The sequence below is a fragment of the Vombatus ursinus genome, unplaced genomic scaffold, assembly GCF_900497805.2.
Source record: "Vombatus ursinus unplaced genomic scaffold, bare-nosed wombat genome assembly UNPS02012082.1, whole genome shotgun sequence".
In the NCBI taxonomy this organism is placed as follows: Eukaryota; Metazoa; Chordata; class Mammalia; order Diprotodontia; family Vombatidae; genus Vombatus; species Vombatus ursinus.
In genome coordinates, this window is record NW_020951860.1 from 3085532 (window position 1) to 3101052 (window position 15521).

The following is a 15521-nucleotide window of genomic DNA, read 5'->3' on the forward strand; positions in this document are numbered from 1 at the left end:
AACTGTACCATGGTGAGAGAAACTTCATTCCTGTATTCTCATTGCCTCTACCCACTATGCTAGTCTCTGCTAACCAAGAACTCCAACTCCAAGAATCATTTCCTTTACTAATGTAAAAAACAGACATCTTACTGAATGTATTCTTGGCCATTGCTGTGGACAATCTAGCTGATGCTGAGAGCCTCACATCTGCCCAGAAAGAAGAGGAGGAGGAAAAAGAGAGGAAGAAGCTAGCCAGGTAACTGTCTAACTGAACCAAGACAGAAGCCCAGGCACTGTACCTTTGAGAGTCCAGATCTTAGGAGGTAGTTTCCAGTATTTCTCAGACAATGACAGAAGAGATTGGACTCTCTGTTTATCTGTTTTTCTATTTATCCTCTGTTTATCTGGTTTTTCTGTTTATCCTATAAAAGTTCTAGGAGTATTTACTTTCTACAACCAGTGGGTCTGCTCCTAATTGCTGACCAGAAACTCCCATCATTGAGGTGCTACTATGCTCTCAACAAGGAAGTTGCATTTCCCAGACACCCCCAAACTCTAGCCATTATCCAAATCTGCAGCAGAGCTATAAAAGAAGACCACAGAAACATTAGAGAGGGCACCGTCTGGGAGGGGGAAGGGAGTGAAACAGTTACTTCAAGTGACTGCTTATCTTGCATCTAAATTCATCTTGTGAAGAGAGAACAAGTCATGCCCTTTTGTCTAACCAAAACAGGCAAAAAAAAAAAGTAGACCACATGAATCCTGGATGCCTCCATTGCTCCAGCCCAGATTGAGGGTGGTAACCCATGCATTTTCCAGGCACTGAGCAGACTTACTACCTGTTACCTTTGTTAGCATATCAACCACAATTCAGCAGCAGGTTAAAAAATCAAAAGGAGGTGTTCAGCTGAAGCCAGTGAAGTTCCAACTAATAGAAAAGGAGTGTGGCCAGAGGACAAGTGTCTGGGGACCTTAGAGACCCAGTAACCAGCTTCAAATTGCCCAGAATGGTGCTATATACACAGCAACAAAGGAAGGAATCCAGATGTATCAGACACAGATCCCTGTAGGTTCTATGTTACCTTAGCCTTCAGCAAGCCAGAGTCAGGTCTTGACTTGAGGTCACTCAAGTAAACATTCATTCGTTCTTCCTCTTGTTGACTGGCCAGGACTGCCAGCCCTGAAAAGAAGCAAGAGGTGGAAAAACCAGCTGTGGAGGAGACTAAGGAGGAGAAAATTGAGCTAAAGTCAATTACTGCTGATGGGGAGTCTCCACCCACCACCAAGGTGAGTAGTGCACCAGTACCTTCCCCCTTGGGGTACTAAGTTACATGCCCCTGCTGCAGCTGAACCCAGACTCAATCTTTCCAAGTTAGGTCAATCAAAAGAACATAGAAAAGACTAAAGGAGCCTGATCTAAGGGAATGAGAAGGAAGGCACAAGAGAGATTTTATTTTAAGATGGAACTGGTATTTGGGTAGAGGGCAGAGGAATTAGAATGACAAAGTGGGAAGGAAATCCAAGTGCATTTTGACTTTATCATGCAAGAGACGCAGTGTGGCATGATGGATAGAGCGATGGATTTGGAATCAGGAAGACATGGATGTTAGACCTGCCTCTGATACGTACTAGCTATGTAAGGGCAAATCACTTAACCTGTAAGAGTCCCAGGCAACTCTCTAAAACTGTAAATTACTCATAAGTAACTCCATCAATGAAGAGCTCTACCACACTGGCAATTCCCCATACTGATGAAATCATAAATCTAAAGCACACAGCTTATAAACAAAATCCAGTACTTCCAAGGAGCTATGATTTCACCAATGTGGGTAGTCCCTTCACTGATACAAATCACAGCCCCTCTGCACCTTAGTAGACATTTCATGAGGTGCTTTGGCCAAAATATTTACTAACCAATCTTTTAACCTCAAACACACCGGTCTTTGATCAATAGACCTGTGCCTGAAGCATTTCTAGCTTAGTTATGTCTGACTTAGTTTGTACCCTTCTGGCATAACATTTGTGAACCTCAGTCACCTCCACACCATGATCTGAGGATGTTAGTAGAAGAAATGTAAAACAAAACTGATTATTTCTGAGTCAAGTGCTCACACAGTTTCTGTTAGAGGATTTAAATGGCTGTCTCAGGTGTTTCACATCCATGGAACATTGTCTAACTAGATCCATCACCCTTCTTTCTCTTGACTGCCTAGATCAACGTGGATGACCTCCAGCCCAATGAAAATGAGGAGAAAGGTTCCTATCCCAACCCAGAAGGTGGAGGTACACAGTCCTGCTGCCTGGTTTGGGGGGAGGGGGAGAGAGGAAAATTTCCAGCTCCTAAAGCCAAGTGGGAATAGCTTTGGAGTAGGGATTAATAGCTCTAGTTTTCCTTCTCCCTCAGGTGGTATTTAGCTGTGTGATATCAGTGAGTCATTTAACCTCTCTCTTTTTTAGGGACTCTTTGTATCATTTGAAAATGTAAAAATTTAATAATTAGTAATTAATTAATTATTAATATACTGATTATTTGATTTTTATTATTAATTAAAATATTAATAAATAATAGCTGGCCCCTGGTTTCCTCAAAGGATTAATCTCAGAGTAAATAAGATATGATCAGCACTATTGTTCCAGAGTATATAAACTCAAAGTTTCATGATAGTATATAACTATATATTATACATATCTGTAGGAGATATGTCATAATGTCATGTTATAATAATTATCACAATAAGCCAGGTCTCTCATGTGCTATGAAGAACTCATTGCTGGGTACAAGAACAGATATCTCACTGTTTGTTCACTTTGAGGGATAAACCAGCTCAGAAAAAATTCTTGCAAATTCAGTTTTATACTGATTCTATTTTGTAAGTAAGCAAGCAGAATTCTCCTTTATAAAGAGATTTGAAGAGCAAAGGTCCATGATTTTGCTCAAATTCCCTCTAAACCACTGTTCAATCTTATGGTCCTTGTTCATAGGAATCTGTATTTAAGCTTGGCCTATAAGCCTGAAGCCAATAACAGCACAGTACAGGTATTCCCACACCTCCACCTACTCCACTTATTTTCCTTCTTCTCTCTCCTGTGTCATCCTTCTAAACACTTTTTACATTGGTTCTATCCTGACCAAGGGCGTTAGCATCCTTTTTTTTTTTTTTTGGTTGCCATGGAGACAATGGCTAGAGATTTCAATGATATCTCCCCGGCAAAGAGAGAAACAGAATTCTGCTCCTTGTAGCCATGGACAGGGAAATCACTATGTATGGATGGGAGGGGAGAAGAGGATGATCAAAAGCTTTGGGCCTGGGGTAGATGGCCAATTGATACTTTCAAGAAGTCTTAAAAACCTCTCTCTCTTTCGGGGCAGCTAGGTGGTGCAGTGGATAGCGCACCAGCCCCGAAGTCAGGAGGACCTGAGCTCAAACCTGGCCTCAGACCAAACATGACACTTATTAGCTGTGTGACCCTGGACAAGTCACTTAACCCCAATTGCCTTAAAAATTAAAAAAAAAACTCTTTGTCTCATCTGAGAGTCAAGCTTCAACTAGTCCTGAGAATGGGTGGCATCCCCACCACATAGAACATGGCTATTATAAGATTTATATTTAAGGATCGTGACTGGAATCCACCAGGATGCAGTCATTTCTAAGCCTGTTTTTTGTAGGGGTTTTTTTGGTAGGTGATGGGGTATCACCACCTCTTTCACCCATGGCAATTTTATGAGGATTCATAGCTTATGTCATCTGTGCTACCAGTCAAAGAGAATAAGGAAAGGGAAGAGCCATGGTCTGCCCATTATACTGGAGAGTAGAATGATGCCTATTTATCAAGCAGTGTCGAAAGCTATTGCTGAGATTTTTAAATGCACAGACAAGAACAGAAGGATGGTCAGTAGGAAACACAGACAACCAGGACAGCTTTGAAAATATCATGTTGAATTGGTGATATGTATAACAAGAAAAACAAGCTATTCACAATACAGATTCACAGCTTCATGCCCAGTCCTCTTTTTAAATTCTACTTTGTATATGGAAGTGCTCATCTTACAGGGTATTTGTTAAGTTCAAAATTGAAGAAAAAGAAAAATTACTGCTGGATCTCTACCCCAAGACAGTTCTATGCCTCTTCTCCACATACCTAATCAAAAAGATTGCTACTCGTAAGATAAAAAGTGCTGGATCTGAAATTCTTCCTCCTGGAATTTCCTCAAGGAGGCTGTACATCTTCAAGAGATTACAGATCTTTGGATACAGCATAGGGCCTTGCTCAGTGCTTACCACCATAGGAGCTTCTCGATGTCTCTTACAGGCCCCAAGGACAGTGCGCTCTTGAATTTAAGTAGTTTCTCAAGTATGTCTGGGCTAGAGGGCAAAAGCTGAGATTTGCAGACTGCAGGTTCTCTTCTTGCTAATTAAATGAGTGGATTTTTTTTTTAAAGGAGTGATGTGGGGATAAAGGGTATAAACCTTTTGTTTCGTTGAAGTGAACTAAATTGAAGTAAATTAAACGGAAATCAATTGAATTCATGTTGGCCCACCATTATACAGAAACAGACTTTTTCCTGGGTCCCCTCTGGACACTCCTGAGGCTGGCTATGTGTGTAAGCATTGATCACTCTGCACCCCACCCCCACCATGTCTGAGAGACAGCAGAGGCTTGCAGCCAGCCCATCAGCCCATCAGGAACCAAGGATAAGCTTATTCCAATTTAAAAAAAAAAAAAATGGCCAATCTGATGGTGCTTTCTATTTGGTTAGCTTTTTTTTTTTTTTTTTGGCTAGGCAATGGGGTTAAGTGACTTGCCTGAGGTCACACAGCTAGTAAGTATTATGTGTCTAAGGCCGGATTTGAACTCAGATCCTTCTGAATCCAGGGCCGGTGCTCTATCCACTGCGCCACCTAGCTGCCCCCTGGTTAGCATTTCTAAATGAGGAAATTCCTCTGTCCTCACTCTGTGCTGAGTTAATCATAGCCTTTATTCATAGATCCTAGGATATTGAGGTTTATAAAAAGGACCTGCCTTAGTGATCCCCTACTCCAACCCCTTCACTTTATATATGAAGCAAATGAAGCCCAGAAAACTTAAGATCTATACTCCTTCCCCTCGATCCCATTAGTTCATAAACTTCCTAAGCGTAATGTCATTTTACCTTGCATATAATAAGTAAGCTTAGTAAATGTCTGATTATTTGAATTTAATTTGATCCACCAGAATTTCATTGACTATCTGGAAATTGATTCTTCCCCGTCTCATGTGGTGACTGGTTTCCCTTCCTTCAGACCCAGGCCTTTTCTCCCTTCAGTCTCCAGTCTTCTCTCTTTTTGTTTGAAGACTCTAATCCCATAAATAGCTGAGGTTAACCTTTCTCTCCATTTCCACCTCCTCCACCACATTCACAACGAAACCTGTTGGTGATCCATAGTTCCCTGCTGTTCCCATATTCTCTCCTGCTCCAAAGACATAGTGTTCCATGTGGCTCATCTCCTCGTGTCCCTCCATGTTGGAGGGAAGAAGCTATAATTTTTCAGCAAGAGGCATATCTTCTTGCTATTTAAGTGATGGAATTTCATGAAATGAGTGAGGTGTGGATAAAGAGTGCAAACCATTTTTTCTTCTTTCTTACTCATGCACAAATCATTACTTGAATTCTTCTGTGTCTCAAAGTCTTAAAAGGCTTTCAGATCATCTGCTTTATGTATTCCTTTTCTTGACCGGAGATGCCCTTCAAACCTCTCTCCCCTCTTCTCTTCCACAGCCTCAGGCTGTCAGCTTCTCTGTTTCAAATTGATTCATGCAAATCCAACTTCAGAGGGAGTCAGAAAGGCTGGGGAAAGCAAAGAGCTAGAGGGCTTCCAACTCCACCCTTCAACCATTCTCTTTGAGAAAAGAAAAAGGTGCTGGTGGCCTTGGAGGATCCCTCATTATTTAATCTCCAGATTCCAAAGGGTTGAAGTTAGTCTACTGGGCAAATAACATGCTCTCTACTTAGAAATGTCTGTTCGTCCACTCATCCAAGGTGTATAGCACTCTACCATGGCAAATAGACGATAATTATGGTTTTAGTCACTTATTCGCATAGTAAGGATGATCAGGGGAACTCCCTTATCTGCTGAACTGGGACACGTACTATGGAGCTACACATGTGTACTTTGGCTCCATGTTCTGACCCCTGCTGGACATGAATAATCATAAGCCCCTAGCTGATCCTTGAGTGGTCTTCAGTTATTCTGTGACCAGGGGCTGTGCCAAAGAGGATTGTTGACTGGGCCAGGAAGAGCCACCCACTCCAAAGACTATAAAGAGTGAGGATTTATAGTTTACCCTTTTTTTTGAGGGTAAACTTTGAGCCTCTTTGTTCAAACAAATGCCAATGACAGCTGTCATTTAGACTTTCAGTAGGGAAAGGAGAGGGGATTTCTCTATACAACTTTTGTGTCAGTGAGAACATGAGCTTACTCAGTCTCTATAATTCAGAATTCCCCCATCATCCACAAAGACATTTGAGGTTCTGGAAGCAATAGCCTTAAATCCCCTTTTCATTATGCATGCAATACCATTACCAGAGGAGGAAGTGAAGAGGAGAATTTCCATCCCTTGTCTTTCTGCACTCTGTAAAAGGTGCAAGGTGAAAGGTGAAGAATATTAGGAGCCGAATTCTTTCTTCACAGCAGGCTCTCTCCTCAACAGCCAGGGCTCATTTCTTTTAAAACTGTGGTCTGGCTTATTCAGCCAGTCACTAGACATCTCTAATGTAGTATCAGTTGCTATCATCCAATGGCTGAGGCCCTATCATCATCTCAGTTTGGATAAGAAACTTCTTAATTCTTGTTCACTGGTTGTAAGAAAATCCCTTAACATCTTTATGTTCATCATAATCTTCCTAAAACCACCCCTCTTCTTACTAGCCTTGAAGAGTTCCCTATCATCTTTAAAATAAAATAAAAATGCCTCAGTTGGCATTTAAAATTTTCACAGTCTGGCTCCTTTCCAGGCTTTTTTGCATATTACTCCTCTTCACACACTCTTCTTTCCAGACAAACTGGCCTACCTGGCATTCCATCTCATCTCTCATGTCTTTGCCCATACTTTCTCCCATGTCTGGACTGAACCCCTACCTCTTAAGATCCCTATCTCCTTTCAAGGCTCAGCTCATCAACTGCTAGAAATACTGAATGGAGGAAGGCTTAAGAAAAGAGCTTATTTTTATGACGGATGGGTTCAAGTTTCAAGTAGAGTGGAGATATCTGATACATCTTCTAAGGTCTTGACTTAGGGGAGAGGTCAAGACTAGAGATAAAGACTTGAGAGTCATTCTCATAGACAGGGTGGCTGAAATCATGGAAGTGCCAAAGAAGAAAGTGTAGTATAGAGACAGAGAAGATGACAGCCAAGGGTAGGACCGTGCTGTGTGTTAGGGAGAAGGGAAATTTGTTTGGCCTGGTAGGCTAGAACCAGCTTAGGGAAGGACATGACAGTTTGGAGTTCATTTCTGGGAAGTTGGGAGCCACTTGATCAGGAAAATACCAATGAGGGTACCATTGGGTGTAGTTTCTACTCTCTAGTCATGAAATAGAGGCTTCACCCAAAGTTTAACCAGATTGGTAATTTTTTAAAAATTATTTACATGGCTTTTAATAGAATTTTCCTCCTTCTTGCTAATGGTGCCTAAAGGTGATATAAATGGTCAAATGCCTCCTGGCCCCTGCCTGCCCTCCTCCCCCAAGGGAGGTGGTTATTTCACTGTTAATCAGTGAGAGACAATTCTGCACAATTCTGACTATTCTAATGAATAAATGAGGTATTTCTAGTGAGGAGTAACCATGGATTGATAACTCTGAAAATTATTTCTAGTGTGGCCTTATATTAGCTGAGTATTGCTGGTCTGCTATCTAGTGATTAGCTTTGCATTTGGCCTAAGACTACCAAGTTAGCTGTTGCAACTGAAGGATTCATCAGAACATCAAGACCTATCCCTGATATGTTATCCCAGTAAGAATCCACTCAAGTAGAACATCAAAATCTAGCATCATAAAATCCAGCAGCACCTGAAGGACAGTAAAATTTTACCTGTCGACCATGATTCCAGAGGAGGAATGATGAAACATGCTTCCCACCTTCTGAAAGAGACATGAAGGACTCGGAGTGAAGAATGAAATATATTTTTTGAATGTGTCCAATGCAGAAATTTGGGGGTTTTGACTACACGTATTTGTATCAGGGGTTTTATTTTTCTTTTATTCTCAACCTAGTAGAAGGGTAGGGGAGCAGAACGGAAGTGAGAGAAGGTGAGTTTTTTTGCTGATTGAAAAAAATATGATTTAAAAATAAGATTTACCTAGAAAATCTTAACCCACACTTCAAGAAAGAAGCTGACAGTAATAAAAGGTTCATGTAAGGTGGTAGAGGAAGATAAGTTCAGAAAATCAGGTAGGGACTAGGTTGTAAAGGTCACTAAATGACAGGCTAAGGAATCTGGCTTTTTTTCCTGGAAGCAACAAAGGTTTTAGGAAACACTGATCTGGCAACAGTGTGCAATAAGAATTATAAGGACAGCAGAGACGAGGGGACAATATTAAACTCAAAGAAATTTAGAGCTGAATTCTAGCTAGCAAGATTGTGCCAGTACCTAGGTTGAACCTTGTGATGCTCTTTGCCATATCAGAATGCACTACTGTGCAGCCCTTTATCAGAGGGAGCTGTGGCTTACAAAGCTTTAGGTTCTAAAACCCTTCCTGATCACTCCAGAATCTCCAAGGGCAAAGGTAAGGGATGAGACCCTTCAAACGGACAATCTTTTTCATTCTGGGAATTTTAAAATACACTTGAAAAGGGTAGGACAGTTTAAAAACAGCATGGCACAATGGAAGGAACAGGAGAACCTACATTCCAATCCCAACCCTGATACTTACCACCTGTGTGACCTGGGGTAAACCTCACTTGTAAAATGGGACTGGACCAGCCAGCCTCTGTGTTCCCTTCCGGTTTTAGACTGATGACCCTGTGTCTTTGATCCTGCACAGTGGCATAGATAGTCTATGTCTATTACCTTTCTTTTTTTTCCACATCAAAATTTTATTCTACTTTTAAAATATTGTTGGGTTTTTTACTTTCCTTTTTGACTATATTTATTTGTCTTTTTTCCTTATTGTATTTAATTTCAATTCACAGAACAAAACAAGCATTTCTATAACACAGTATAATGAAAAAAGATGATTACACATGAAGCTGCAGATCTACCATGTACAACTTGCTAGCTGAGTTGTGTATGTTGGGGTGATTCTCTATCACCTTTCACAAGATCAATCAGTCAAAAAAGTATTCATTAAACACCTACTATGTTGGAGGTACTGTATTAGATACTGAGGATACATAGACAAAACTGAGATAGTCCTTGCCTTCTATCGAGAAGTTGGGGCAGCATGGGTACTTATTAGAATACATAAAATAAATACAAGGTAATTTGGGACACACAGGGGAAGTAACCTTTGGTGGAGATCAGGAGAGGCCTCATGTAGGAGGTGGTACTTGAAGTCTTGAAGGAAGTTAAGAGGATTCTAAGAGACCAAGGTGAAGAGGAGAGCACATTCCAGGAAAGGAGAACAGTCTTGGGGCACGGTTTGGATTCAGTCAAAGGGCTGCACTTGAGGACCTATAGGGCCAAATGTGGCCTCAAGGCCACAGGTTCCCCACCCCTGAAGGCACAGAGATGGGAAATCAGAGGACTTAGAGCCTTAGAACCTTAGAAATCATCTAGGCAACCCCCTTTACTTTAGAGGTATAGAAATTGAAGCACTGAGAAATAATTACATCAGTCAATCAATAAACATTTATTAAGTGCCTACTATTTTCCAGGCACTATGCTAAGTTAAGCACTAGAGACACAACTGCCAAAAAAAAGTCTCTGCTCTCACGGAACTTACAACCTAATGGGGGAAGATAGCACACAAAAGGAAGCTGAAAAGCAGGTGGGGGAAGGAAGCAGATCCTCACCTGGGGGGCATGGTGGACAAGTCAGATGTCCCAGAGTGGTGCAGCCAGGTGAGAAAAGAGGAGATAACTGAGCTGAGCTCCCTCCTTAAATGGAGGTTTGGGAGTTCATGACTCTTAAGTCAGAGGAGCAGTGGATAGTAATACGATGGAGTGCCAGAGTTATTGGAATCTTGAAGAATGATGAGGTTTTCCCAATAACAAGCTTCCTGGGGCATGGCGGAGAAATCAGAGATGAATCAGAATAAGGCAGCCAGGTGAAAAATGAGGAAATGTTCTAAACTGAGATCCCTTCTTAAATGGAGGTTCTGGACTTTCCCAAGGTCATATAGTGTTGAGAGTCATGAACCTAGGTCCTCTTGACTCTAAATCCTATTTCTGCTACCCCATACTGCCTCTCTCCTAGTGTCTGACAACTCCTCAATCACATGCTGTCATAAGAAAGCCTCTCTTTTCCCCTCCCCAGCCTCCACTTTCAAATATCAAAAACCCCCATGGGACCCACAAGAATAAAACAAATAGGATTTCTATTGTAGATGATATACTACCTTTCCATAGGAGCTGGTGCTTCCTCAAACTTTCACTATATATCACTGGCTAGATATTGTCAGTGAAAGGTGGGAAACTCATATTTGAATGAGCCTGTTTCTTGCAGGAGAAGAAGAGGAAGAGGAGCCTGAGATGCCTGTGGGGCCCCGCCCTCGCCCACTCTCTGAGTTACACCTCAAGGAGAAGGCAGTGCCCATGCCAGAGGCCAGCGCATTTTTCATCTTTGGCCATAACAACAGGTATTCAGAAATACTGTGAGAGGAAAGATTCTCCTTCCTCCAAAGCATAACACCTAGAATTGTATTGTCTCCAAGGCTTCAGGCCTCGCCCAACACCAGCTAAAACCTAGGTGCCTCGGATTCAACAGAATTCACTCCCTAAGCCATGCAGCACAAACAGGCAGACAAAAGCTTAAGTATCAGGGTGGGAGAACTTTATAGAGTATGCCTGCCGTGGTATCAGTATCTGCCTCTATCCTCTTCCCTTTCTAACCTAGCCTCTCTTTTCTTCCAAAGGTTCCGTCTTCAGTGTCACCGCATTGTCAACAACAACATCTTTACCAATCTGATCCTCTTCTTCATTCTGCTCAGCAGCATCTCCCTAGCTGCTGAGGACCCGGTCCGACACAACTCCTTTCGGAACCAAGTATGCATTCCCCTTTGCTCCCTGTCTTCCTCTTGGAGGGTAGGAGTATGGGCAGGCCCAGAAATGTGGTGGCTGACATAGAGTTGTGAAAGTCCAAACAGTAAGAAGATGCCCATTTCCATAACCTAGGATCAAAAGCATTATCTGGTACAGAACAACTACACCCCTTTAACAGGTCCAGATTCCACATAGGCCCACATATCAGGACTAGAAGCAAACAAAAGAGATTATACTCAACTGCTTCTGGCTCCTCCTGAGGGTGAGGAACATGCAAGCCATTCGATTCTTCATGTGCCCAGGAAACCGAGTTACCAGAAATATTCAATGAAATAAGGCACTGGTTCTCTTCCTTCTTATCATTACAGTGTTTCCATTCTTAATAATGGATAGAAGGGGGAGGAAAATGATGATATACCAACAATGTGGCAAGTTCTCTATAGACCAGGCCCCTGAGATCTTCCCTTGGGTTATTGAATTCCCTGAAAAATTTCGGGGCTCATTTCATTACAGCCTATTCTAGAATGAGAACTGAATAGGTGGTTCTATAATCTCACAGCCTGAATCAAGCAGAACCCAGAGTGGGCACAGATTATCTAAACCATGGCTGTCCCAGGAAATAAAATTCTATCTAAGGCTGTCCTCAGAAGGCTTGGACTGATTCTGGGTGGTGGTCTTTCTCAGGTGCATCACAACTAAGACTCCATTTTCACCCAGCCCCATGTTGAAGAAATACTTTCTGGTGTGGTGTCCAGAAAGCCACCTGAGAGGGGAAACGAAAGGGACTCTGACCTTTGAGTTTTACCCATCACTCAAAGGTGAAGAGAATTGTGATGCTCTATAGCTTATCGCTACTCCAGACTACACAAGCTTCTGCTGATAGGAAGGGGCTATCATGGCAAACACAGCAGCAGTATCCTCTGTGTGTATTTCCATCCAGAGAGCAGACCCAATCTGAACTGAGTATCTAGTGTTGTCTGCAAAAATATCTCTAACTCGCTTACCCCTTTGACACAGATCTCAATGAGAAGCATCAGGGCTGGGCTGATTTGGTTTGATGAGCATATTGGCATATCTGCTCCAGACCCACTACTGACTACACCCTGCCCTGGAAACCCTCCTCTCACCTGTCAGTGGCTTCAATAGGGACTGCTTTGGAGAATTTCTGAAGCTGAACCCTGCCTTAAAGGCATCAGAAAAAAAATTTTATAATGCTACCTGCTTCCTGACCTGGTTCCAGCCCAGCTCTGCCTTCTCCAGGTGTAAAGCTTTATGTGACATGCTTTCTTGATTTTTGAATTGCAATTCCCTGTTCTGGTGAACATCCAATGATCTATCTCCCTTCCCTTTTGACCCCCCTCCTCCCCCTCCCTCCAACCCTGTCCCTTTTTGTTTTGCAGATTCTGTTTTATTTTGATATAGTTTTTACTACCATTTTCACCATTGAAATTGCTCTGAAGGTAAAGCCTCCATCACTTGCTCTCCTCCTCCTCATGCCTCCCTCCTGCCACCAGCACTAGCTCTCTCTGCCACTGTCTGTTGCTAACCCACATGCCCCTGGGGCTGTCTGGTTCACAATCAGAGCCACTAACCCAATTGTGCTTATTTTTCAGATCCTAGGCAATGCAGACTATGTCTTCACTAGTATCTTTACCTTAGAAATTATCCTTAAGGTAATGCAACATGAGCAAATGATACATCCTCACTGTCTTTGTCTCTCTCTTTTTCTCTACCTCTCCTGGACACCCTTATGGGTTTGTTTGTTTGTGTGTGTGTGTGTGTGTGTGTGTATGTGTGTGTGTGTGCGTGCGCACAAGCATGAGGGACTCTCTTGTTGTTTCTGTCTCTTTCTCTCTTTCTTCTGTTTCTTTCCTTCTCTTTCATTCTCCCTTAACCTTGTGATTGGAAGGAGCCTATAGTGGTTATCACTTTTGTGATGGGTACATTGTCCTCAGCCAAGAGCCATGCTGAGCCACCTCCTTCAGATATAGTCTTATTTCAAAGTGAGTTTTCCTGTTTTTCTTCCTCTAAATAGATCTGGCCTTCCATCACTGGGTCTGACAGAAAATGGGTTCAGATATGGAATTATATACAATAGGCAGTATCTCACCAATATATCTAAGCCCAAATCCAGCCCTTGGAATCCAGGTGTGGGCTAGGACATGCACCCATGTGTGACTGGGACAGGAAAACGGTTGGGTCCATATTTTTATTCTCAGTTATCTACTATGACCTTAACCTACAAAAGTTGTAGGTTACAAAGGTGCAAAGAAATTTTTTTTGTGTGTGATATATGGCCGGGGAGCATTTGGCATGGAAAGGCCAGCAGGAAAGCTGATCATGTAGTCATCTCAGTGGCATTAACACTGAGTCAACCCGAAGTTCGCCCCTTACCTCCCAAAAACACACTCACACTATATTCCAAGAACCAGCCTTCTTTACCAAATATATATAATTCAGTGCTGCCTCACTCACACAAAGGACCTTTGCTCTGCCTCCTGGCTTCTGAGGGGGAGGTTCACCTTCCCTTCTGACCAGAGTCTTAACTAAAGTGAAACGTACAGGGCTTTTTTGCAGGGTGCTAAATTTAGAGGACACTCCTTAGAACTTGATTAGTAATAATTAGTTAAAGTAAAAAGCTACCATATGTGAAGCCCCCTCCTCCTCAAGGCAGCCTCAGCCTTATGGGTTGCATGGATATAGTTTGTGGTGATTTTCCTAGGCATAAAAATCACGGCTTATGACCACCAAGAGTAGGAAACAAGTGGCTGGAAAGAAAAAGAAGCTGTCCTCGTCCCTTGTCCCTTCCCACACGTGTCAAGTCTGGATCCCAAGGCCCATGCCATAGTCCTAGAAGTTATCCTGAAGATGTGAACAGTGTGGCTATGCCTCTAATCCAATGAAAAGGATGTGAGTCAGTCCTAAATCTGGGGGCTTCCAAAATGTATACATAGCTTTATTGAGTCCTTTATAGCTCAATGCTAAGAGAATTTTTTTTAAATTTGGAGTTGGAGCTTAAGTACAAGAAACAAGAATTTAGCTGTCAGCAAAGGGGCTCAGAAATATAGCCTCCAAACCACAGGCTTCAGTCTACATAGGCACAAACCTGAATGCCCCTGGCCCTGGGGGCTAATAGCTCTGTGGCTCGATCCTCCTAAAACTTTATTTCCCAGGCAAAACCAAATCACTGATTTCAACTAACCACTGAATACATCAGCAAAGCAGCACTTGTCAAGTGGTTTTCAGAGCTCTTGTGAATCATGATACCCTCAAAACTAGCTCCTCTGAGTTTTATCAAAAGAGACCTTATCCCTAAAATGAAATACATTTCAAAAGCCAAAGGTAAAAATTCCTATAATTTAGACCTTCTGAATAAGAAGGTATAACTTACTTATATAAAATGTATTTATTTAATAATCATTTAATAAATGCCTACCATGTACAAAGAACTGAACTAAATATAAGGAGTCCAGGGAAGGTAATACAAAGACAAAGCATGATGCCTGACCTAGTAGAGCTGAAAGGCATGAGGATATCCACTTCAGATTTAGTCTTATTTCAGAGTGAGTTTTCCTGTTTTTCTTCCTCTAAATAGATCTGGCCTTCCCTCACTGGGTCTGACAGAAAATGGGTTCAGATATGGAATTGTATACAATAGGCAGTATCTCACCAATATATCTAAGCCCAAATCCAGCCCTTGGAATCCAGGTGTAGGCTAGGACATGCACCCATGTGTGACTGGGACAGGAAAATGGTTGGGTCCATATTTTTATTCTAGTTATCTACTATGACCTTAACCTACAAAAGTTGTTCATACCCTCAAACTATGTCCCTAGCTCCACCTCGACAAATGATATGCCCCATGGTGTTTCTGTGGTCAGAGTTTCTTTGCTCCACCCCATCCTCCTTGTGCAAGGGGAAGCCTGATGTATCTCCCCACCAGATCATGTGCCATGCCATAAGGCAAACCATGTGAGACTGTACTCAGTTTGGTATTAGAACGAACTGTTGTAGATGGCTATTGCTTATTAGGCCTTACATGTAAAAAGCATCACTGATCACACAAAAGTGTTCAAAGGCAGGGATGAGGGATGAGGCCCCTTCAAAAGAGGGCCCCAAGTGTGATGCTCACTCTCCACCACCCTCCTCTACAGAGCTTCCCACATTGATTTCAATGGTGCTGATTTTTGTTCAATGTTGCCATACAAGCTGAAAATAGTAAAGGACCCCTTTACAAGCTTTGTGATGGCAAGATCCTTTTTCTTCCCTCCCATCCCCTGTCCCTCTTCCTCCATCCTACACTCAGTGTGCTCCTAAGTATAAATTCAAAATCCTGGTTGGGAGTTTATACTTTTCTC

At 42.2% G+C, this 15521-nt stretch overlaps 1 protein-coding gene across 1 annotated transcript in view; it reads left to right on the forward strand.

Moving 5' to 3' along the window:
* CACNA1C (calcium voltage-gated channel subunit alpha1 C) overlaps nt 1-15521 on the forward strand; it is a 752540-nt gene that overhangs the window by 617636 nt on the left and 119383 nt on the right. The window contains exons 16-21 of the mRNA XM_027857289.1: nt 124-238; nt 1152-1269; nt 2196-2265; nt 10628-10760; nt 11037-11166; nt 12564-12623. Of these exons, the coding sequence (XP_027713090.1) occupies nt 124-238; nt 1152-1269; nt 2196-2265; nt 10628-10760; nt 11037-11166; nt 12564-12623 (626 nt within the window). The remainder of the gene's footprint in view (nt 1-123; nt 239-1151; nt 1270-2195; nt 2266-10627; nt 10761-11036; nt 11167-12563; nt 12624-15521) is intronic.